Here is a 24,479-nt window from a genome sequence, read left to right as displayed (position 1 = left end):
AAGTTTGGACCCCGTCCCCCAGTTTGAAAGTTTGGTATTTCTTCTTGTAAGTAATTTCCAATGAAGGTGCAAATATAAATCTTTTAAGTATTGCAACATGTTCTTGAGTTCTTGAATGCTCTTCTTTTTGGGGGGGAGGTGGGTGAAGGTGCGATTTCACTCAATGTTTTCTAGTACTGTAGCTGGAGGAAACCTTGTTGCCATTAAAAAAAACCAAAAACGCAGTGCTAGAGCTCATGTGTTAAATGTGAGAGCACCAAGGTTCAATCTCTGTCATCTCCAGGCAGGGCAGGGAAAAGACACCTGCCTGATGTATTAGAAAGCCACTGCTAGTGCCCTGCAGATAATTTAGAATTCAACTCCCATTATCCCTGATGATTGGCCATTCTGGATGGACTTGATGGGAGTTGTAGTCCAACATCATATGAAGAACACCAGGTTGGGGAAGGCTGGTGTAGGCAGCACTGCACTGCGTATACCAATGGCCTGACTTGGTATAAGGAACTTTCCTATATTTAGCAAATAGGTAACTTAGGGCAAGAGACCGGGTCCTGCCCAAGATGATGTAGGGTATGTTCACGTGAGCGCCTTAAAACACAGCCAGATCATCCTCACCCCCACTGCATTTCAAGTTGTGTTTGCACAGTGGGGTTCACATCAGAAAAGTGGGGAGGGGAAATATCTTCACCAGACACACAAGACCATTTGGGTTGCTCCCCCCACCCCCACTTCCTACAAACTCTTGCCCATTAAGCTTCATGTGTGCATGCACGCTCATCTGTGCATGTGTGACGGCTGCTAGGATACGTTCACATTTTCCGGTTTTCTAGTCTGTTTGAAACTGGTTTGAGCAAAAAAAAATAATGCACCAAATAGCAGTGTTTGCCAAGAAACTACAGGATTGATATGGACTGTGGCTGACATTGTGTGAATATGAAATTGAAAACTAGCAGTAGAAGTACGCTGGATGCAGAGCAAGCAGTAATGTGAACATGCCCATATTAAGCATGAGACAGCAAAAGGGCTTGATCCCAGGCACTACTAAAGCTGAAGTGTTGCCTATCAGAATTTGGTGCCCCAATACATCTTTGCAGGAAATCTCTCTCTCTCTCTCTCTCTCTCTCTCTCTCTCTCTCTCTCTCTCTCTCTCCTTCACCTCCCCTCTGTCTTCCTCCTCCCTCAACACACATCCAATTCCTACTCTCGCTCTTTCTCCCTCCACAGAAAGTTGGCGGAGGCATTCGGCAGTGGAAGCGGGTCTTCGCTGTCCTACGTGCACACTCGCTCTACTTATGCAAGGACCGGCGGGAGGCTGTGGCCATTGCCCCGCCCCCAGGTGAGGAGGAGCAGCCGCCAATCAGCGTCCGAGCGTGCCTGGTAGACATCTCCTACAGTGACACCAAGAGGAAGCACGTCTTCCGGCTGACGACCGCTGACTTCTGTGAATGTCTCTTTCAGGCCGAGGATCGGGATGACATGCTGGCCTGGATTAAAGTCATCAGGGAGAGTAGCAAAGCCGAGGGCGAGGTGAGAACTGCCCTTGGCTGGCTCCTGGGCCATTGGCCTTTCCAAAACACCTCTGTCGGCAGTCTCCTCTTTGCTTTCTCTCAGGTGTTTGCCCTTTTCCCCAAGGAAGAGGCCACCTGCAAATTCTCAAGCGTGCCTGGTCTTAGCACACACATTGCTGTGAGCATCCATGGATCTCCCATGGCATGTTAGGATCTGCACACATTTTGTGGCTTCCATCCAGTTGGATATAGGCTGTCTTCCAGAGAAGCAATATACACATAGAAAGGGGGAGATCTGTGTCCATTACCAGAGATTTCTTTGAGAATGCTGCTGTCTCAGCAGCTTCTACTGCTGAAGAGGCAAGCCACCATTCTATTTAAAAAGCAGCTTGCCTCTTTGTAAATCAGAAGTGCACTGAAGAGAGGCCTCTGCCTGTGCATGCAGTTATTCTACATGAAGTTTCTTTGTATAGCAATCCCACAGCATGAACATGCACAAGTGTGAGCATGTATACGCAGCAAGGTTTCTCCCCGTTCCCCTCCTGAAAGTTTCAGCAGTCCCAGAGAATTCCATGCTAGTAAAAGCTTAAGGCTTGGGAGAGCTGAAAAGTCAGTTTGGTGGTTCAGCCACAAGAGCTGCTGGAAGCCGAAAAGCCTCAGCCCACGCTTGGATCTTGGCCTGTGCATAATTCTGAATTTAGGAGGCAGAGTGTGCTCTCAATTTTATGACCATGCAATTGTTCATCTCCATACTTGGGCTTCTTGACTTTGGGAGGCACAGAAGTTACTTTGTCCAAAAATTGGGCCTGGCTGTCTTCTGCCCCCTTTGGCTGGAGGTGATAGGAAGGATAAACTATCCATATATGTAAGGGGGGGGGGAGTTCTGCCCTAATTATTATATATAGTGAACATCCCTTCACCCCTTGTTTCCTGTTTGAATGTATGAGCTGTGCAGGCAATTAATTGGTTCAAACTCTGATCTGACCACTTTTTAGCCTGTCCCAGAATTTTGATGGAACTGAAAGGGGGAACTTTATCCAGCAGAGTAACGAGATACTGTTGAAACCTGTGTGGCTTTGAGCTGACAGTTAACCTTCTTTCTATATCTTTTCTCTCTCAATAATCTCCAGGACCCTGGGTTTGCAAGCCAAGCACTGATCAATAAGAAGCTAAATGATTACAGAAAAGTGAGGTAAATTTCTTACCATTCTTTCTTCTTTGCTTCTCCCCACCCCGTTTTGTCAGTCTACGTCTAGTTCTTTCTAAACTATCTGGGCTGCACCACTTTAGATTGCTGTTGGGGACTCATGTGATCAAGTCTCTATACAACATCTTCCCCGCCCCCACACACATAGAAAGCAAGCTTGTGAACGAGAAGCTGGGCTTAAGAGATACTAGTTTTCTAGGTGGAGGGGTTGTGGGTTTTGTGGGGCAGGGGTACACAGAGGAACATCCTATTAGATTAGACCCAATCTGCAATCAGACACAGGTTACCTCAGCCAGGCATGGCTAAACCTGGCCCTCCAGCTGTTTTGGGACTACAACTCCCATCATCCCTAGATAACAGGACCAGTAGTCAGGGATGATGGGAATTGTAGTCCCAAAACAGCTGGAGGGACAAGTTTGGCCATTCCTGCCTCTGATAGTACTTTTGGGGCAGGTATCCCAGCCTGCTGGTTCACGCATCCTATTTCCTCCGTTGTTCCTTGTTAAGTGCAGGGTTAGGTTAAACTTAACATTTCCCAGAAAACTCTCTCACAATTATATAGCTAATTGAAGCACGTGTTACCTCACTCAAGATGGTGCCACTTTCACTGGTTGGTGTGCAATACCTCCCCTCCTCTCCTCTTGGTTAGTTGACTTGCTGATAACAGAGTTAACCCTTAAGCTGCAAACTGAATGATCCCTACTGTTGCACTTCTTTCATGGGCATATCCGGGGAGGGGCAGGGGGCAGCTGCCCCCCTAAATAAATAACAATCAATACAAATACTGAAGTAACTGAGGTTCTGCCCCCCCTAACATAAAGCCTGCCCCCAACATAAATCCCGCTATGCCCATGCCTGCTCCACTCCTTCAAACCTGGCCGCCTAGCTGTGGACATTGGAGTCCAGTGTGGATGGCAAGTGTGTCACAATCTTAGCTTGCATTTACAACTTCCACACCCTGCTGATTCAATAATGGCGCCTCTCATCAGTAGCCTTTTGTCTCTCTAATTGACTTGGATCAGTCTCTTTAGTCACCCCTGCAGTTTAGTGCCTTATTCTTCCCAGAAATGGATGTCCGTAGACAAGATAAAAACCAGCATCATGAATCATTCCTGCAGCTGTTAATATTTGCTTCCATAAAATTATAGTACAGCTACAGCTTCCAGTCTGTTAATTAGGGCAGCTCCATGCAGAGTGATAGTAGAGTAGTCTAGCATTAGGGTGAGATACAATATGAAAGGTGAATTATGTGTACAGTAGTACCTTGGTTGTCAAACTTAATCCGTTCGGAGAGTCCGTTCGACTCCCGGAACCGATAAAAAACCAAGGCGTGGCTTCCGATTGGCTGCAGGAGCTTCCTGCACTCAATTGGAAGCCGCAGAAGCCGTGTTGGATGTTCGGCTTCCAAACAACATTCGCAAAGCAGAACACTTCCGGGTTTGCAGTGTTCAGGAGCTGATTTGTTTGGGAGCCAAGCCGTTTGACAACCAAGGTACCACTGTATAGGTTTGCCATCATAAAGAAAGTTTTGAAAATCCTCTCTGGTTCAGTTGATGGCAAAGACCCGTGTTTTGTATGTGTGAAGTTGAGGCCTTGAGTTGGTACATTGCATGTTCCTTTTCCCTTACAGCTCCTCTGGGACCAAACCAGACTCCTCCCCAAAAGGTCCTCGTGTGCCGGGGGTGAAGTCAGAATTGCAGAAGCAACTAGGAGCAGGGCCACCCCGTTCCCCACGGCAGGATACCATCACGCTAAGAGGTATGAGAGCCTTGAGCGCATCTCTGAGTCTTTGTGAGCAACAGAGCGAGAAGACACTCGGTGTACTTTGCACCTTAATATCCAGAGGGAGCACACAAATCTGTGAATAGTGCCTAACTAATTTTTTTAATCAACAGCTTCTGGGGCTCAGATTTTCCTAGATGTTCTGCTCTCTGAGGTCTTGCTGCCTCATTCCAGCTGCAGCAGCAACTGTTTAATTTATCCCTCTATCATTCTACATTAACATGTCCTCAAAGCTGCTTATATTTGTTTTTATGGAACAGTATAGGATGGCCGGGGTTGCTGGTCAGAAGCCAGAGTGACTTATTGGATATAATATAGGATCTCTGGGAGGCTTGGGTTCAAATCATATCTCAGCCAATGACTTGCTGGCAGAGTTGGGTTATGTATGTATGCACAGTGGTACCTTGGTTTACAAACAGTCTGGTTTGCATATGTTTTGGGTTACAAACATGTCAAACCCGGAAGTGTGTGTCCCGGTTTGCAAACTTTTTTTGGATTGCAACCCATTTTTTTGTATTATTAACAAAAAAATTTTAGAGGCCCCATTGGCGAAAGCGCGCCTTGGGTTACAACCTGTTTTGGTTTACAAACGGATCTCCAGAACGGATTATGGTTGTAAACCAAGGTACCACTGTATTTAAGTGCCATCAATATACAGTCATACCTCAGAAGTCAAATGCCTTGTGAGTCGAATGTTTTGGCCCCCGAATGCCACAAACCTGGAAGTGAGTATTCAGGTTTGCAAATGTTCTTTGGAGCTTCCTGCAGCCAATTGGAAGCCACGCTTTGGTTTCTGAATGTTTTGGAAGTCAAATGGACTTCCGGAACGGATTCCATTTGACTTCCGAGATACGACTGTAAATGGCTCTGTACAAAATTATTTATATTTTCTAGTTTTCTTCTGCCTCAGTTCCCTACCTGGATGTTATTTGTGTGTGTCTCTATTAGCCAGGCTTGTCACTGTCAGGCTAGCTTTTCACGTGCACAATTATAATTTTTTCATGTGAGAGAGAAGGAAGGAAGGAAGGGTCACCCACCTGACAATGACATCACAACCACCCATTTTCATATGCTGGCGTTATTTGAAATCAAACCATGCTGACAAAGGTGCGGCTTTGCTGGCACCAGTTACCAGCTGATCAGTGGTGCTTGCAAACCCCCACTTTTGTCACTTTGTCATCTTTACCTGCAGCACACCTGATGCTCAGGTGTATGGCAGGTGGATAAAATGGTCTGTTGGGCCAAATGAGGAGGAGGACTGATGGGCCTGATTATGCCTGCAGACCTGTGGTACCCCCATCACTGCTTTAGGCAGGCCACTGGGTGATAATTTTTCGTCTGATTTTGGCCTGTTATTTTTCTCAGCCAGTGAACTTGCTTTTGTTCTTCTTTCCCCCTGCTCAGATGACAGTGCCCACCAGAAAGCTCCTTGGGGTATCAACATAATGAAGAAAAACAAGAAGCCTGCTCCAAGGGCCTTTGGCGTGAGACTAGAAGACTGCCAACCTGCCCCTGACAACAAGGTAGACCCTTAAATTTCCCTGCATGTGCAAACCTAGTGCATTAAATTGTAAGAAACCCATCTTTTCATGCTGCAGCACCTACACTTTGGAACTCCCTGCCGGTTGAAGGCAGGCAGGCGCTGGACTTGTCGCTGCACCCTTAAAACATTTTTGTCTAGGAAAGCCTGTCCAGACACAAAGATGTGCTGCTACAATCAAGCGGAATATTCATTTGTTAACTAAGTAAATATTAGAGAGGAAGCACTTTGAACTTTCCTAAGGGCCAAAACCCAGTTAAAATCTCTGGTAGACTACCTTCCCCAACCTATCATTCCAAGGACTGTCACCTGCCTTTGTGCTCTTCCTGCTTGCAACCTAGTCACAGACAACTGTGTGTTTGCTTTAGATAGCGAGTACATGCAAGTGGAGTCACCACATGCAACGGAAAAAGGTGTGTTGTGCGGAGTTGAAAGTGAGGAGGAAGTTGAGACCTATTAGCCTGGTGGAAAGAGAATGATTTCCCAGACATGGTCTACAGCAGGGCTAGTCAACCTTTTTATACCTATCGCCCACTGATGCATTTTTCTTGATGGTAAAATTTCCTTACTGCCCACCAGTGCTCAGTGGAAGGAGGATTCAGCTTGTGCCGTAGAACACCCTACCGCCCACCTAGAATCCTGAAACACCCACTAGTGGGTGGTAGGGACCAGGTTGACAATCTTTGATCTACAGAGTTCCAGTTGAGGGGGCTGGATGCTAAATGCCAGTGCGGTGCAGTTGGTAGAGTGTCAGACTAAAGCCTGGAAGACTGGGGTGCTGTTCCCCACTCAGCCATGAGGCTCACTGGGTGACCTTGGGCCAGTTACTGTCTCCCGGTATAACCTACCTCGCAGGTTGTTCTGAATGTAACCTTGAGAAGAGATGAGATATGTTGTTGGCATCTGTCTTGAAAGACAATGGAGTGCACCTCTGGGGGTGAAGTCAAACCTCTGCGTTAGCACCGAAGTGACCTCCCTGGGGTGCAAGCCTGGGCAATGTGTATGGAGGTCCTGGGCTGCCCAGACAATAAGACTCCCCTCTCAGCCTCACAGTTCTCCTCCAAAGGAAAGCGCAGCAATACATTTGGCACCTGCTTAGCTGCAGGAGTTGCTGGAAGGAGGCCTACAAGGCACCACCCAAGCACCTTAGGGACTCCGCTCCAGATTTGTGTAGGGCAGTGGTTCTCAACCTGTGGGTCCCCAGATGTTGTTGGACTACAATTCCCATCATTCCTGAGCTCTGGCCTTACTAGCTAGGGGTGATGGGAGTTGTAGTTCAACAACATCTGGGGACCCACAGGTTGAGAAAAGCTGGTGTAGGGCTTACTTCTTAGCCTTTTCTTCTCCCGAAGATATCTCACAAGGCAGCAGAGGTTTTCCTTCTCCTAGATGAGCTACCTTCCCAGGTTGATGAGCTTCACCTGCCCCTAAAGGTGGGATATAAATGTACTAAATAAGTAAAGCCATACAACACATTCCTGTTCAGGGAACGGAACGTGCAACATGCTGCTTAGAGGAGCATCTCGGCTTAATTGTGATACATGGCGATCCTGTGTTTTCGGAAGTGTAGGGACTTACTCTCGCATTTCATGCCCAGTTAAAACGCAGTGCCCAAGTTGTTGATGTCCATATTCCGACAGTCGCCAGAAATAAATTGAAGTTCAGACTATATGGATTTGGCTGCAGGCAAAATTTGACGTTCCAGAAATTTATATGACATCCTTGCAGGGGATATGTATTGGTCACGTGCATGTTTTGGGACTGGCCAGCTATTTAAGGCTTAAGGCCCTTTAGACCGGGTGTGGCACCTTGTCTAGCACCAGCCCATTTGCTGCAGCTTTTAATTGCCGCCGCCACACTGCACTCATGCCTTTGACTTGTGAAGGTTTCTGAGACTGCCGCCAGCCTCACCTCCGCACTTCACTTTCTGCAGAAAGTCCCCCTGATTGTGGAAGCCTGCTGCAAGGTGGTGGAAGACAAAGGCTTGGAATACATGGGCATCTACCGGGTCCCTGGGAACAACGCTGTGGTCTCCAGCCTCCAGGAGCAGCTCAACAAAGGGTCTGCAGAAATCAATCTGCAGGAAGAGGTGAGAGCAGGACCACTCTGCCCCTCCCTGGCTCCTGCCAGTCTCTCTGCCTCCTGTCAGTCTCTCTGTTTCCCACCTTTGCTACTGTTGAAAACTCAGTGTATAGTATACTGCTGCCACCTAGCTGCCACTTAGCTGTACTATAGGCAGCGCCCATGCATATTTGCAGAAGGCTGTACCTGTTGCACACCGAACGCTGGGCCAGTTCACAAGCCTTGTTTGGGCTTCTGACTCGTAGAAGCAAAAAAGTGGCAGCAAAGAAACTAAGCTAAAAAATCAGGAACTCTCCGAGTCAAATCATGCCTCAGCCATGAAACCACTAGCTGTACTTTGGCGAGCTTGCCTCCCCCCTCCTGCAATCTAGTGTTGTAATGTAATTATTACAGCCTCCTTTTTCTGCTAAATCACCTGTTTTCTGGAGACAATAAATCACTGATGGAAATCTAAGGTGGTCCCTTGGCCATTTCTTGCCAGCATGGCTACACGATTTAGTGATGCTGTTTCTCCTGTTCTTCTGGGATCTGGTCTCTTGTCTAGAATAAAAATCTTGGTGAGATTAGAAGTGTGGTTTTGAAACATCCCAAACTTTAAAATTACTTCTTTCTCTCTCCCTGTTTGGCCAGAGGTGGCAAGACTTGAACGTCATCAGCAGTCTCTTGAAGTCGTTCTTCCGGAAACTCCCGGAACCACTGTTTACAGATGGTGAGTGACTCTGGCTTGACACCCTTAGCATTTAAGATAGCGTAAGTCTACATTTTCTCTCTCGAACGGATGGGCAAGTGGAAAGGCAAAATGCTTGGATGGTTGGGATTGTGGGGTGGGCCACGTTTTTGGTGCATTGAATGCGGGTGGGAAGGTCTGACTATGTGTCTGCCTTCTGGGTCTAAACCTAGGCGCTCCCCTCTTTCAGCAAATGAAATTGGTTTTGGCAGTGCAGGGGCAGACATGGATTGCAAGAGAGGAAAGAGGAGTTTAAGTGCCCAGAGAAAGGACTGGGGCCTCTGGCTGGGCAAGTGACTATATAATAGCAAAGCTCCCAGGAAGGCCGTTTGAATTAATTTCAGGTTTTTGGAAGGGAGGTATTTTCCCAACAGTGCTCTTTCTTGTCTTCAGTGCCTTAAGCTTGCCACTATTTCTTTTCCATCATGAGCAAAATGCTTGCCTTTAAATGAGCCGGGTTGTCCCTAACAGTGGAAGGAAAAAGCCATCAAGTCAGCCGTCCCGCAAAACCCCTATCATGCAGGAGCAGGAGCGCATTTGAGTGCTCACCTGGTAGGTTTAGGTGACGGGTTTCCAGGCAGGCCGAGTGAGCAGGAGCCATCAGAGGAAGAGATGAGGCAGAAAGCTGTTGGAGGAGGGATGGAGCTCTCCATCTTCCCACTGCCAGTTCAGTGGCAGGACACCTACCTTGTGTGCAGAAGGCCCCAGGCTCAATCCTCAGCATCTCCAGGTAGGGCTGGGAGAGGCTCCTGTGCAAAGTCAGGGAGAGCTGCTGCCGGTCACTGTAGATGATGCTGAGCCAGATGGACCGGTTGCTGTAGAACAGGGTTTCCCAAACTTGGGTCTTCAGCTGTTTCCCATCATGCCTGGCCAGTTCCTGCTAGCTAGGGATTATGGGAGTTGTAGTCCACTTGCTCAGATCAACCCATTGCAAGCCTCTAAATTAATTTTTCCTCTAAGCAAAGGGGCAGCTGTGTGTTCTTTGTTTTCCCTTCCAGCCAGACTAGATTATTGTAATGCACTATATGTGGGGTTGCTTTTGAAGACTGTCCAGAAGTTTCAGTTGTTCAGCACTGTAGCGGCCAGACTTTTGTCAGGCATTCGCAGATCAGAGCATATAACTCCAGGCTTTGATCTCCTTTGGGAGCCTTGAGACTCCTTTGGGCTTCCTGTTTGCTTTCAATTCAAAATGCTTTAAAACCCTAAGCAGCTTTGGAGCAGGTTACTTTAAGGAGTGCTTGCTCCCATAGAGGCCTAGCTGGGAATTGAAATCAGGGTCAGAGGTCTTGCACTCAGTGCCATTGGTCTGCCCAGGTAAACTGTCACCTTATCACCTTGCGCGGGACTCCTGTTTCCTCTGACCAGACAGTGCCTAACAATCACAGATGAATTTCTTCTTTCTTACAAGATAAGTACAATGACTTTATCGAAGCCAACCGGATTGAAGATGCCAGCGAAAGGATGAAGACCTTGCGCAAACTGGTACGCAATTTGGGGAGGGGAAGTTGTCCTCTGTGAGTGGATGCTTTTTTCTTTGCAATGCAGTGGGGGAAACTCAAACACATTTCCTCTCTGCCTTGTTGTAACAAAGCTTTTGAAAGGGCAGGTTGTAGCTCAGTGGTAGAGCATCCATGCCACAGGTTCCTGGCTTCTCCAGGTAGACCTTGGGAAGGACCTCTAACTGAGTCCTTGGAGAGCACTGGCCAGTTGATGTAGATCTGGGGTGGCTCAAGGGCTTCATGGAAAGTTGGTCAGACCTCTAAGACCTGGTTGCCAGTGGCAGAGGTGACCAATGCACACTTACGCATACACACACACACTTATCACACATAGAGCACATGTACACTTACAACACATACAGCAAACTAACCACATATATATAGACACGTGGCACTGCCCACCCCCTGCTATACAGTTATTCAGCCATACATAGGTCTTCTTTCTCTCTCATACACAAGCCTCTATCACTTTGTGATGGGGGATGGCAGGAGATTTCATGCCGCCTCGTGGTCTTCAAGGAATGATACCTGAAGTTCAAGAGGCAGGCGTTTTCACACCCACTGCAGTGCTGGGGGGGCAGGAGGAGACTTGCCACTCTGGGTTCACCAACCCTAATGTAGACTTTACTGAGCCAGGCAGCTCAGTGGTCTGACTAATATGAAACCACTTCCTGTGTTCCAGTTATGCTAAAGCGGTGACGGCATGAGTCAGTCTTCAGCTGAAATTAAAAACTTAATATTGGTGTGGATAACAGACGGGTTAAAGCATGTTCTCTACAGCAGTTATGTGTTGGGTCTCTAGATAAAAAGCTGGATGCAGCAGGGAGAGAGAGAAATTGTCAGCATGGGAATGGAGAGACGAGGAAGCCTTAAATGTAACATGTTAACACCCAGCAAATTTCAAGTCAGAGGATACTCCAAGAGCATCTATAAAACAGACAATTTACTTAACTGCCAAGCCAGTTATAAAAACACTTATGTCTTTAACACATTGAATGGCATCCAAGTCAACAGTGAAGCACGAAATTATTCTTAATCCTGGAAAAACCAGTATGCAGAAATGATTTCTCTCTTTAAGAACACCGATTTTATTACACAAAGCAGAGCAAATTACGTAGCACTCCTCTCCAAACACACTTCATCCCTTGGCATAGGAAGTTCATTATTTAAACATAGTTTTAAACAATTAAAAAAATTGTTTAAACAATTTGAAAAATCCTCCCTTTATAATCTTAAGTGTTCTCTTGCCCCATTTTACATTTCGTAAAACAAACCAACAGAGTTGCTCTTAAGGGTTTGTTTTTTTTTTAAAAAATACTTTCTTAACCCTAAAGGCAATTCTTCATGATGTCTGCTAAAGTAACCTCTAAAACAAAGGCCACAGGCAGCTTATATAGTCCTGAGTAAAAACCAAAAGCCTCTTAATGCCAATTACGGAGGACTAAAAAAAAAAAAGGGGGGGGGAGGACTGGCTGAATGAGCCTTATATTTGCATGCTGACTATGTAAAATAATTAACCTTGAACCCGGTGAAGAGGGAAAAACATGTAGGAAATAAGTACATAGGGAAAGTGTAAGATGTAATTAACTCCATATTGACAAATCCTGTAACCAGCCCCGCTCATGCTTGTAACTTACTCTTTTGCTGCACATAGAATCAGAGAACTGTAGAGTTGGAAGGGACCACAAGGGTCAATCTAGTCCATCCCCCTGCGGTGCAGGAATCTTTCGCCCAACATGGGGCTCAAACTTATGACCTTGAGATTAAGTGTCTCATGCTGAGTTATCTCCATTCCCTAAATCTGGGTTCTTTTGCGGTCGTGAGTACTACAACACCACAGCCAAGCAGTTGCTGATTTCAAGGGCAATTCAATCACATGCTGGCAAATTCAGATTGTGCAGTTATAGTTAACTGGAAGGTCTTGGGCAAGGATTACCTGTCCACACACACACTTTAAGCCTCCACATAGGTGAATTTCTGAGCATGCCTTATAGGGCAGGTACAGCTATATCTTTCAGGATCCAGCTTTAGTTGATGTAGGTGATGGTAAGCTTTTGAGTTTCACAGGTTTCTGTGTCTTCCTAAATTCAGAAGCTCCAAAATTTTTGGAGAAATCTGGAAGAAGAGAGGAATTGGAGGAATTTTCCATCTTTCACGGATGACCCAAGCTCTAATTGGTGGTTGCTGTTTTTCTTCCATCTGTTCCTCAGATCCGGGACTTGCCAGGCCATTATTATGAGACCCTGAAGTTTCTGGTGGGACACCTGAAGACAATTGCTGATCATTCCGAGAAGAACAAGGTAATGTTTGCCGAACCGAAAGAAATACGCAGTATGATATGGTAGCTTCTTTATGTGGAAGAAGATCCAGGTAGGTGCAACGAATAGCACAAGCCATGGGTAAGCAACACTCTTCCACAACAACCCTGCTTCCAGATGACTTCCCTTCCCCCCTTTCCTTTGCGGCTGCATATTCTAAGTATTCCATATTCTGTCTTTTTCTTTTATCTCAGTTTATTTTATACGGCCGAATTTAGTATAATCCTGCTAACGGTTTGATTTGTTTACAATGATCCCCCCCCCCCCCCAAATATCCTACAAACCATTTCTAGTCTTCCTTAAAGACTCTTTCTTCCTGGTCTCTTATTCTGCTAGTTAAACTCGCCATTTCTGCATACTCCATCAACTTCATCTGCCATTCCTCCTTTGTTGGAAATGGGCCTTTTAAAGCCATCTAAATTAAGCGTCCATCTCTACCATCTTGATAACTTCCACCACAATCCTAGTCACTTACTTAGAAGTAAGCCCCAAACTTCCCAAAAGACAATTCTCGGATTGCAAGCTCCTTGGGGCCAAAGACCTGTTTACAGAATTTCACAAGCAACAGCAAAGTGTCTTGTGTACAGTGCAGGTGTTGTATAACTATAACAACTAATGCAGACTGAAAGCTGAGATGTTTGCGGGAAACATGTGTTGTAGCTTCCTTTGCCGCCTTGCAGTCAAATGCCAGAATAGTCTTTTCTCTCTCTTTTTTAAGCCTAAAAACAACAATGGCTTGCATTGCAGATGGAGCCCCGGAATCTTGCTCTGGTGTTTGGTCCCACCCTTGTTAGAACGTCGGAGGACAACATGACCGACATGGTGACACACATGCCTGACCGCTACAAAATCGTGGAGACCCTCATACAGCACGTAAGGGGCATGGAGGTGCCTGCAAGGGCATGGCAGGGGCTGGAGGGCAGCCAGCAGAAGACTGGCCCTGCCTCCTGGATGTGGGATGACCACCACTTAATTGCTTTTTTAAAGTCATCGGGATATCTTCTGCAAAGAAATGCATGCAATTTTTAAAAAATCCATTATAAGTTTCCGAGGTGGTTTCTGTGTTTTGCATTTGCTCCCGTCACTGTAGATATATGGGAGCATTTCTCAATTTATTGAGGTACGTTAGCTTAACCATATAAGAATAACTTTTACGAGATATAAGGAACATCTCATACGTTAAATCAGCAGTAGACACTACTGGTCTCTTCTTGTTCCAGTATTTTCTATAATCGCAGCTAAGTCTATTGGCCATTACTCTGAACTGGCTCTTGACCAGTGAATCAGTTGTGAATAATAATAATAATAATAATAATAATAATAATAATAATAATTTATTTATATCCCGCCCTCCCCAGCCGAAGCCAGGCTCAGAGCGGCTAACAACAATAAAAGTAACACAGTTTACATAAAATCACAATCAATTAATTGAAATGCATTCTAAAATCAATTCATTCTAAAATCAATTCAAAATCAAATGAATGGCAACCATTGGGCTAGAGTTCTGTGAGGATTACCAAAGGAGGGCGTCAGACTGTGCCTTGGCCGAAGGCCTGGTGGAACAGCTCCATCTTGCAGGCCCTGCGGAAAGATGTCAAGTCCCACAGGGCCCTAGTATCTTGTGACAGAGCGTTCCACCAGATCAGGGCCACGGCCGAAAAAGCCCTGGCTCTGGTCGAGGCCAGCCTAACCTCCCTGTGGCCCGGGATCTCCAAGATGTTTTTATTTGAAGACCATAAGGTCCTCCGTGGGACATACCAGGAGAGGCAGTCACGTAGGTATGAGGGTCCTAGGCCATATAGGGCTTTAAAGGTTAAAACCAGCACCTTGACCCTGAACCTGTACTCCACCGGGAGCCAGTGCAGCTGATATAGCACTGGGTGAATGGGATCCCGTGGCAAGAAGTACTTTCACTGTTCTTGCTACCTGCTGCTCAGCAGGCATAGGGCTGATGGGAGTTGTAGTCCCATCCGGAGGGCTCCTTTTCCCTGCCATAGGTCACTGCAGCATTTGTAAAGCATTGGGGTTGCTTCAGAAGCACCCTCACTGAGTTCAAACCAGATGTGTCTTTTCCTGTTCTACAGGGATAGGGGGCTGGTAAGGGAGAGGAGAATGGTTCTGCAAGTTTGAAGCATGAGCTGGGTTGAGGGAAAACAATAGCCAGTGGGCTAATGGTTAGGCTGTCACAAATAAATCCCTTTCTTGAAGCCACATTCTGGAAGGACTGAAAAGGTGCAAACTCAAATGCTTGGTACAAGAAAGCATGGTGTATTGCCCTCATGGGGGAAAATTACACATTAAGACTGGCACAAAGCATAAAGAAACCGTTGTGGGAGAATGGTGGAGCTTTATTTCATTCAGAAATTCTCCAGAAAACCAAATACCAATTCCAAAGGTTTATGCTAACTTGTGGATCACTTAATCATAATGTCTTTTACAGGCATGCACTGTTGCATGCTATGGTGTATATCTGGAAAAATAACCTGTATTTTGGGGGAAATCAAATTAAAAATTCAAATATATCCCTTCCTGGTTCCTCGAAGCCAGTGGAAAGCCAATACACAGAAATGTTCCTGTGTTGTGATTTTTTAAAATAATAATAGCAACAGAGAGGGCAAAGGAACATACAATAAATATACATACAACAGTTAGAAATTATTATTTGCAGTAGGTGGGAAGCCCTCCAAAAGCATAGTGAGGAAGGAAGGAATTCTGATGACTAGCTAACCCAGTGCCCAGCTTTGCAGAACGTATGTCTTGTCTTGCGAAGAAAAAAGCCAGGAAGAGTCAGTGTTCACATTTCATGGGTGAAGAACCTGCCACGACACCCCTTTAAATCCAGGGCAGGCAGCCTCTTGGATTCCAGCCTTCATCTTCCCAAACCAGCATGGCCCAATGGTCAGGAGAGATGGGACAGGTGTAGTCCCTTAACACCTGAAGAGCAACAAGTTCCCCCAGCCCACCTTTAAACCTGCGAGTCTTAATATGATGTTGGCTTTGACTGATGGGGGGAGTTAATATTAGCAACTCGACTCTGCTTTGATTCCTCTCCTCTACCTTTTCCCTTCCACAGTCAGACTGGTTTTTCAGCGACAAGGAGGATAAAGGTGAGAAGGTGAGTCACTTGGAAAGGAGGAGGATGCCGGTACCTGAGACTGCAGGGGAATGCAGGGTGTCAGCACAGCCCTTTCCCAGCCATGCTCTGTAGACAGTCTTTCTGCTGATTCCTGTCGGTTGGTCAGAAAGGACAGCCCTGCAGCTAGGGTGTTGTTGCGGTAAAAGAGCCGAAGGTTTAATTAGGGGCAAACCAGATGCCTGTGAGGAACCCCACTAGCAGGACAGGAAGGCAGTAGCCCTTTCCCAACAAACTGGTCCTCAGAGACACAACGCCTGTGATATTGGACATAGTGAGGAACCATAGTGACTGGTAGCTGTTGATAGCCTTGCCCTCCTCAAAGTTGTCCCCTCCCCTTCAGAGCTGTCCAAGCTGCTGGTCGTCCCTGCATCTTTTGCCCATGAATTTGAGAGTTCTAATAATGAGCTGGGTGGGAAAAAATACTTCTTTTTGTCTGTCTGGAATCTCCCCACCATTTTCTTTCATTGGATGAACTCAGGATTCATGCTGGTCACAGATCTGTTTATGCAGGAAAGACAGGAGGCAGGCAGTCTTTTTAAGAACGCTGAAAGAACGTACGAAAGAGGTTTTGCTTACCAAGGTGTACACATGGCACTTCTTTAGGCCCCCTGTTGCTTCTGCCAGACAGGCGTTGCTGGCTTTTAGAATTATATGTTTATATGCATGTGTGCGTGTACATCTTGATTTCTAGAGGTGATGAGCATATAGATACTAACTGCTCTCTCCCAGGCCACCTCCCCCGGCCCCAAATGTATGAGGATGGTGGACGTATAGGAGGGGCCTCTCTGCCACTCTTAGCACCGGAGGGAGTCTGTAGGAAAGGAAGTACACTTTCAGATATTTAGGGCCTAAGTCCTTTAAAGCTGTAATCATGAATGTGAGTACTTTGAATTGTGTCCATTAACCAACTGGCAACCAAGGCAACTATTTTAAAACTGTGGTTTAGGTTTCGTAGGCTTGAACTGTGGTGTACTGTTGAGTGGCTGGTCTTCCCTGTTTGGCCCAAGGTCAAATGAGATAATCTTTTAGTTCTTTTCAGCTTTACTCTTCTGTGGAACATTATGAGATGGGAGGAGTGGTTCTTCCCTTCCCTTCTCCCCATTTCCCCCCCAGGTATAGGACGGAAGGAAGATAGATGACTGGAGAACTCCCAGTTTTCCTATACTGAAATACTGAGACCTTCACAGTGCAGCCAAACACACCAATAAGAGAGTTGATCGAGGAGAAAGAGAAATCCATAGAACACTGTACATCTAGCAGATGGCTTGAATCTTTCCCTCCTAACCATAAATGCATCCATTTTGCAGACCCCTGTAGATGAGCAGGAGGCCCAATCAGTGCCGAATATTGAGTACCTTCTGCCCAACATTGGGAGGACAGCAGCACCGGGGGACGCTTCAGGTGAGTGGACATTGCTTCATCCCAATGGCTGTGGAATTCCCAGAGTGCAAAGTTCTGACTGGTGTTTTGCAGTGTTGCCTCTCTGTAAAAGTTATTCCCGTTAGTTCCAGTATTTAAGCGCAACAAGCAAAAAAAGAAAAAGAAAAGTCAGTCCACTTCCCTTTCACACTAACTTCCCTTTCACACTACACATTTCATACATACGCCCAGATCTCATTTCTCTTAGCTTTCCCATAGGCCAGTAAATTGTCTTTAGCTCCTTGTTGTTGACCTGTCCATCTAACCCCATCCCTCGAGTGCACGATGCTCAACATCCCTTGCCAAAGCCGCCTGCCTGCTTCTGAAAAACATTTGCGTTTGGGCAATTCTCTGATAGCAGAGAAGTCTGTGTTTGGGGAAAAGCCACTGGGATTAGCTCCTTCCCTTTGAGGCTGCACTGTTAGCAACAATGTGCATCTCTTTCTCCCTGCCCCGCTTTCTTGCAATTTCATAAAATATAATGCATCGCTTGATTGGAAGCAGCTTCCAAACAGTTTAAAAAGAGATGAAACAATAAAACTGAGAAAAATCTACAACCCTATTTTAAAACATACCAAAGTTAAAATGACAAAGCAGATTAAAATTGCCTCAACTTTCTAAGCATCAGGGTAGGCTTGTCTAAACAAAAATGTTTTTAAAAAAGTAAAGGTGAAGGGACCCCTGACCATTAGGTCCAGTCGCGGACGACTCTGGGGTTGCAGTGCTCATCTGGCTTTATTGGCTGAGGGAGCCGGCATACAGCTTCCGGGTCATGTGGCCAGCATGACTAAGCCGCTTCTGGCGAACCAGAGCAGTGCATGGAAACGCCGTTTACCTTCCTGCCGGAGTGGTACCTATTTATCTACTTGCACTTTGATGTGCTTTCAAACTGCTAGGTTGGCAGGAGCAGGGACCAAGCTCACCCCGTCACGGGGATTCAAACCGCCAACCTTCTGATCGGCAAGCCCTAGGCTCTGTGGTTTAACCCACAGCGCCACCCACGTCCCAAGAATGTTTTTAGCAGACACCTAAAAGAGTACAATGACAGGTGCTTGGTTGATCTCAGTAGGCAGGGAGTCTCAAAGTGCAGGTGCTGCCACACTAATTGATCACATTCTTACAAATGTGGAACAGATATTAATTGGCACCTGCAGTAGTTGGTGCCAATTCCACCGATCAAAGCAGTCGAGTGGGCACGTGTTGGGTAAGGTGATCTTGAAGGTAAACTGGCCCCAAATGATGCCTTGAACTTGCCCAGTAGAAAATCAGCAACTTGTGCAGATCTCTGAGCACAGGTGTTATAAGCTGACAAGGCCTCACTCCTGTCGGCCACTGTGCTGTACCATTCTGCACTTAACTGCAGCTTCCGAATCGAGCGCAAGGGAAGCCCAACATTCCTTGCATTGTTAGCCCCAAAATGGAAAACGAGCGAGGTCCCAGCTAAAGAAAAATGGCAACTTGTTGACAGAATATGCACAACTCGCAGAATTAACATATAGAATAAGAGAACAAGAAGAACATACGTTTAAAGAAGATTGGAAAATGTTTATTGAATTGATAGGAAATAATTGTTTACAGCTGAAAACGCTGGCAGCATTAAGATAACAGTGTAAAAAGTTTTGATGGAAGCAATAATGGAATACTGAATTGTATAGTTTTTATAAAATATGCAGGGATTTATGATATATAAAATGAACCATGGAAAGGGAAGAAGGGAAGCCACTGATATCTTAAGGATGTAAAATGAGTATTTTAAATTGTAGAACAGAAAATGTAATTAAAAAATACACACACACACACACACACACCATTGCCCGCATTACCGTAATCCCATCTAGAAGTAACCAATGCACAAACTACTATGGCAAGGCTTTCCTGGTCCACGAATGGCCGGAGCTGTTGAACCAGCCGCAGTTGGTAAATGGCACTTGTAGCCATTGAGGCAGAGCTGGATCCAGAAGCACCCTCAAACTGCCAACCTGCTCCTTCGCAGGGAGTGCAGCCCCATCCCAGGCCAGCCAGCTGACCAATTTCCCCAACGTAGGAGCGACTTATCCACAGTTCCTGCGTCTTGCTGGGATTCAAGCTCAGCTTATTTTTCCTCATCCATTTCACCACTGCATCCAGGCAGTGGCCCAGGGACTGTGCAGCCTCTCCCCATTCAGATGTCATAGAGAAATAGAGCTGAGTGTCACCAGCATACTGATGGCACCTGGCCTAGAAATGCCAAATGACTGCTCCCAATGGCTTCATGTAGATATTAAATTGCACTAGAGAGGAGAGTCCCTTGTCACACCCCATAGTGTAGCCACCAGGGGGCCAAAGACACTCTTCCAACGCTGCTCTCTAGGCTGCCCTGATTGGAACCATTGTAATACAGTGCCACCAATTCACATTTCCCAGATCCGGTCCAGGAGGATGCTGTGGCCAATGGCCTCAAATGCCAAAGAAAGATTAAGAAGCAGGCACAAGGTCATACTTGCCCCTCTGAAAAGGGTGACCAAGGCCAGCTCAGTTCTGAGGCCAGACCTGAACCCAGATAGGAAGGGATCTAAATAATTGGTGTCCTCCAAGAATTGGTGTCCTCCCAATAATGCCACCATGACACTCTCCACCACCTTCTCCCCAAAGAGGGTATTGGCAGCTGGCCGATAGCTGTTCCAATCCAACAGGTCCAGAGCCGGTTTCTTTAGGAGCAGTCACACTGCTGCCTCTTTTCAGTGCAGCAGGGGCCACCCCCACATGCAGCATTGAACACACTCTGGACCCAGCCAGTCGGCCCCTCCTCTGCTAGATTTGATAAGCCAGGAGGAACAGAGGTTGAGGGAGCATGTGGTTGGACGCCCTGCCACCCGCACCATGTCCACACCAGCTGATTGCGTAAGGTGAAACTGGTAGCACCGTCCTTAGAAAAAAGGCATGCATAGCCATTGTCACCTACCCCACCCCTTGGCCAGTGGCAAACAGAGCCTTTTAAGTTGGCAGAAGAGAAACCATATTTTTGACACTGGAGGGGAATTGCTCTTGCACTCCAGCTGGAGTTGCTAATATTGATGGGAGGTATTGTTTAAGTGGGGTTTTGTTTTGTTTGTTTTTCTCTCTTTCTACTGTTTACAAACTTCCTTAACCTTTTTTGCTGTCTTTCTCTGTTCCTTCTCTCTCTTTCTCTCTCTCTCTCTCCATCTCCTCCCTCTTCCTCCTCTTCCGTACTCCAGCGGAACTGCCGGAGCTCTAGAGCTGGTACGGTGTGGTTGTGCTCTGGTGTACATGCACTAATTCCATTGGGCGATTACGAGAGGTTGAGGAAAACAGGAAAGCGGTTCTGGTTCCTTATTGGTCCTTCCACGCCAACGAGCTACAACATTGGCGTGTACTATGATGAGACACGACACTGGAGGTCGAGCTCCTTACTGTTAAAAAGTTGGGAGTGAAAAATGAGGTCCACTTCATGGGCCTGTGATTTGCTTCTTAAAGCCATGCATTAGGGGGTGGGGATCAATTTAAGTTGTGAAAATAGTTTAAAACAAAACAAATCAGTAGCTTTCTAAGCGAGTGCAGAACATCTCCCCCCCTCCCAACAGAATGGAAAGGTTGTTAATTTTTAACTTTAACAGCTCCAGTAATATGTAACTTTATTTTGTTTTATTTAGTTAGCATTTATATACAGCTTATAGAACAAAAGATAACGACTCAGTATAGACAAGTCTAAAATAATATAATAAGAACAAAACTTGCTCATGCAAACAATCTAAATCTCAAGATTTAAGTTGTCTCTCTTCTCTGCCTGATGAAGAGTTCTGCGTGATTTGAATGCCTGCGCATATGTTTGCATCAACTAATATTGGATCCCTGAAAACAATTGCTCTGGCTGTTTTGCATTCAGTTTTTCCACTGGAAGCAAAAGGTGTCTGTCCTTAAAACTTGGATGCCGCAGCCTAGAGACCAGAAATGTTTCCTTCCCCACCTTCAGAGGTTTTGCTCTTTCAAGGACTTTGGGGTTGGGGGGCAGACTCAGAGCGACTTTCCTGCCTTTCCTCACTCTCGTTATTGCCAGCCACTAATTCCATGTTGTGGGTGGGGAGGAGGCCTTGGTTGTCAAGAGTGGGCCATTGTGACCATCCATTATATTGTCTGTTGGTTTCATTGCCGCTGATGTTGCTGTGGCGGATTTTGTGTGACTGTGTGGAGGCGGGGGAGCTATTGCACAAACGGCTTGGCTGGTACCGTGCCCCTACGAATTTTCTGTGGTTTTCTAGCCATTGTTCCTGCCTGTGCTCTTGCCCCATGGGGTTTGCCAGCACCCACCTCTGCCCCCTGCTTCCTCTTTGCTGGATCTGCCTGGCCTGGCTTTTAATTTTGTTAAACTTCGGGAGGGGGGGCTGCATTGCCACTACTTTGCTTTAAGTACCTCTTAAACATCTGGGCAATATCTGCCAGCCATTCTCTTAGGTGTGGCTCTCTGAACGTGGCAATGGCTGAACTGAGGCCGAAGAGCAAATCTTTTATTTTTAAGCTGGTTGTGAAACTCGACCCCTCCACCCTCTATTCATGGCTCGCCTTCAGCGGTGTGGGGTGTAAGGTATGAGTCCCACTTTCAGCTAAGGCAGATCCCCTCTAGGACAAAGGACTAAGAATTCCCAAAGCACTGACTCTTAAAACTTTGGTTGTGTACACTCTATACGGTAACAGCACATCTGTTCCCTCAAAAAAAATTCTGGGCACTTTTTAAGTTTTTTAAGGCTTGTGGGGAATTGTAACCCTGTGAGGGGAAAACTACAGGACCGTTTAAAATGTGCTTTAAATGTACAGTGTGAACACAGCCTTCGTTGTACTGCTGGGCACTAATCTGGTTCATTGGTTGTTTGTGGGCCGCTGTTTCATTTCAGCGTTGCTGCTTGAGCAGCTTCTAGTTAAAAAGGCCAGTTCCTTCTGCACTCCAGTGCACCTGTACTGTACCTTCAGTACGAAGGGGCAGGGGGAGCATTTTGAAGCATTCCAAACTCTGCCATGTTTGCCACACGCACAGCAGTCAAGATGCCACTGATTTCAGAGCTGATTCCACCCTGGTGGCACCTGCTCTTCCGCATCCTGACAAGGGTCAAAAAAGAACAGGAGAATTCGGCACCCATCGCAATTTTTCTTTGGGAACGACTTGAGCATTTCCTTTTCTTTCTTTTGCCATTGCATCCTGTCGTGCTTTCAGAACCCATCCTCACATTGCTGACCATGAGTGGGAAACAAGACCCTGTTTCAGAATCGCTGCTCAAGGAGATGGGAGACCAGCCCTGTCCCTAATCCTGTTAACACTGAGCTCCTGATAAACTCCTTATGATCCAGGAGGCCAAATCCAGCCCCCAGTCATATATTGTGGCCTCCTTGGCCACCTCTTTTTACAGTCCCAGGCAGGCTTGTGGGGGACTCCATATACCTGACCAATGAGCTCATTTCGCTTTTGATAGGTCACATGCCTTACGAATCTGGCTTCAGTCTTGCTCCTCTGGGTGGAACTGTGGCGCTTTCCCTTCTGGGACTAACTGCGCATGTATGTCAAATGCATTGGATGCTAGGACGCTGTGCCTTCCTGCCATGTTGTTAGTGGGCCCATAGAGCAGGAGGCAGGCAGCTGTGTGTGGTGACAAGTCAGGTGTTGATCAGATGTTCCACTGCCTTCCCCCTAACCGCTCTGTGCTCAATCTGCCTTTCTACTTCACTAATTCCACTGACTTTGCTCCACTAACCTTCCTGACAGCCTTGTCACCATCACTTGAACAAATGTGCCTGATTGTGGTCCCCACCCTTACAAAGCCCCCCTTCATTCATTCAGGATACTCTGCGTGTTCTGGGGTGCTTGATCTGTTCTTTGTTCTTGGTTTCCTCCCCTCCCCACCCCTTTTATTTTGCCACCAGTTCATTCAGTTTTATTTTCCTTAAGTAAACATGGGACAAAATGAAATGGTGGCTTGTGGTCCAAGGTGGCATGTTTGTAAACACCCAGGGTCAACTTCCCTTCTCTGGACTATTATTTAACAAGAGGGAACCCCCTGCTCCCAAACGTTCTTCAATCTTGGCTTATTTTTTAGTAAGGGCCCAAAATATTATTGGTGTTTTGCTCAGAGATGTGCTAGGATAAAATTTTTTGCATAGGGTCGCATGAGTCCCTCACTTTAAGACAATTTCCTCTGGCAAGAAGCGATGTGATATTAGAAAAAGGGTTTGCCTTAGTTAGATGTCTATCGGAAGAGCCCCTGAATTTGGGGTACCTAATCTTTTAATTTGATTTTCATATTGGGAGTGTCCTTCCACAGGACACCTCCAGGGGGCGCAAACGACCTTGTCATGTCTCATTGGTGATTGGGCCATTAACAGCCAATGCTCCGACCCACCAAAGTACAGGCTGTGATCCTAATGAGATTGCTGAAGGGAAGAGTGAGATTCAGGAGTCCCTGACTGCTCTGCGCACAAGTGTGTGTCTTAAGGAGCCAGTAGCAGACAAAGGAAGGGGAAGTGCAGCTCTCTGAAGTTTCAGAAGCGGCTGAGCTAATGAACGCATTCACTGCAAAATACGGAGGCCCCCAGCTCTGCCAGCAGAAATGCATGGCTTGGAAGCTTCCTCTTGTGTTGTCAGGAAGATGAAGAAAATAAAAAAGGCTTATTAGGTTTCCATTTGGAGGGCTTCATAGCTGGCCATTAGCTGAACTCACTATCCAGACTTTAGGGGAAGGTGAGCAGTGTCAGCCCTGGATGCCAAAATAGCACCTCTTGTTGCTTTGCATTGTTTTTTACACTGTCCAGAGAGAGAGAAGCCTTTAGACTTCCATAGTCAGAACAGAAGAAACATCTGCTGAGTCATCCCTTCTTTTTTATGGGGTGCACCTTTCGGTTTAGCTCTGATGCGCTGACTCGGGAGCATGACATACCTTTGCTGCAGGGAAGCCATGGGGACAAGTGTTCCCCTCGGCAGCCTCACGACCCACCTGCTTTCCCGACACTGTCCCATGTCTTACTGATCCTCTCCTCTCTCTCTTTCCTCTTCGTTTGTTAACAGATTCGACCAACAGTGGCTCAGCTAAATCAAAGGTAAGGCTCCTTTCTGTGTCATATCTGCCCGTTGGGAAGGAGAGGCGGGAAAAGATGGTTCAGCTCCGCTTAAGGGGTCCCTGCACTCGCAATTTGCACTGTGGGGGAAAGGGTTCCATTCTTTTCAACAGGACCCCCTCCTTTTTTGCAATGCCATATCTGGAGGCAAAAGCCCCTACCCCCA

General features: G+C 46.5%; 1 protein-coding gene across 3 annotated transcripts in view; it reads left to right on the top strand.

Moving 5' to 3' along the window:
• Positions 1 to 24,479, top strand: part of ARHGAP23 (Rho GTPase activating protein 23) — a 173,237-nt gene that overhangs the window by 141,744 nt on the left and 7,014 nt on the right. For all 3 annotated transcript variants that reach the window (XM_028703672.2, XM_028703670.2, XM_028703671.2), the window contains exons 12-23: positions 1,225 to 1,527; positions 2,639 to 2,700; positions 4,346 to 4,473; positions 5,902 to 6,020; positions 7,971 to 8,126; positions 8,750 to 8,828; positions 10,255 to 10,328; positions 12,556 to 12,645; positions 13,411 to 13,536; positions 15,737 to 15,778; positions 17,107 to 17,200; positions 24,264 to 24,295. In XM_028703672.2, the coding sequence (XP_028559505.2) occupies positions 1,225 to 1,527; positions 2,639 to 2,700; positions 4,346 to 4,473; positions 5,902 to 6,020; positions 7,971 to 8,126; positions 8,750 to 8,828; positions 10,255 to 10,328; positions 12,556 to 12,645; positions 13,411 to 13,536; positions 15,737 to 15,778; positions 17,107 to 17,200; positions 24,264 to 24,295 (1,305 nt within the window). The remainder of the gene's footprint in view (positions 1 to 1,224; positions 1,528 to 2,638; positions 2,701 to 4,345; positions 4,474 to 5,901; positions 6,021 to 7,970; positions 8,127 to 8,749; positions 8,829 to 10,254; positions 10,329 to 12,555; positions 12,646 to 13,410; positions 13,537 to 15,736; positions 15,779 to 17,106; positions 17,201 to 24,263; positions 24,296 to 24,479) is intronic.

The sequence above is a fragment of the Podarcis muralis genome, chromosome 13 (assembly GCF_964188315.1).
Source record: "Podarcis muralis chromosome 13, rPodMur119.hap1.1, whole genome shotgun sequence".
NCBI lineage: Eukaryota > Metazoa > Chordata > Lepidosauria > Squamata > Lacertidae > Podarcis > Podarcis muralis.
The sequence above is the reverse complement of the archived record's forward strand: the minus strand, read 5'-3'. Positions and strand labels throughout refer to the sequence as shown.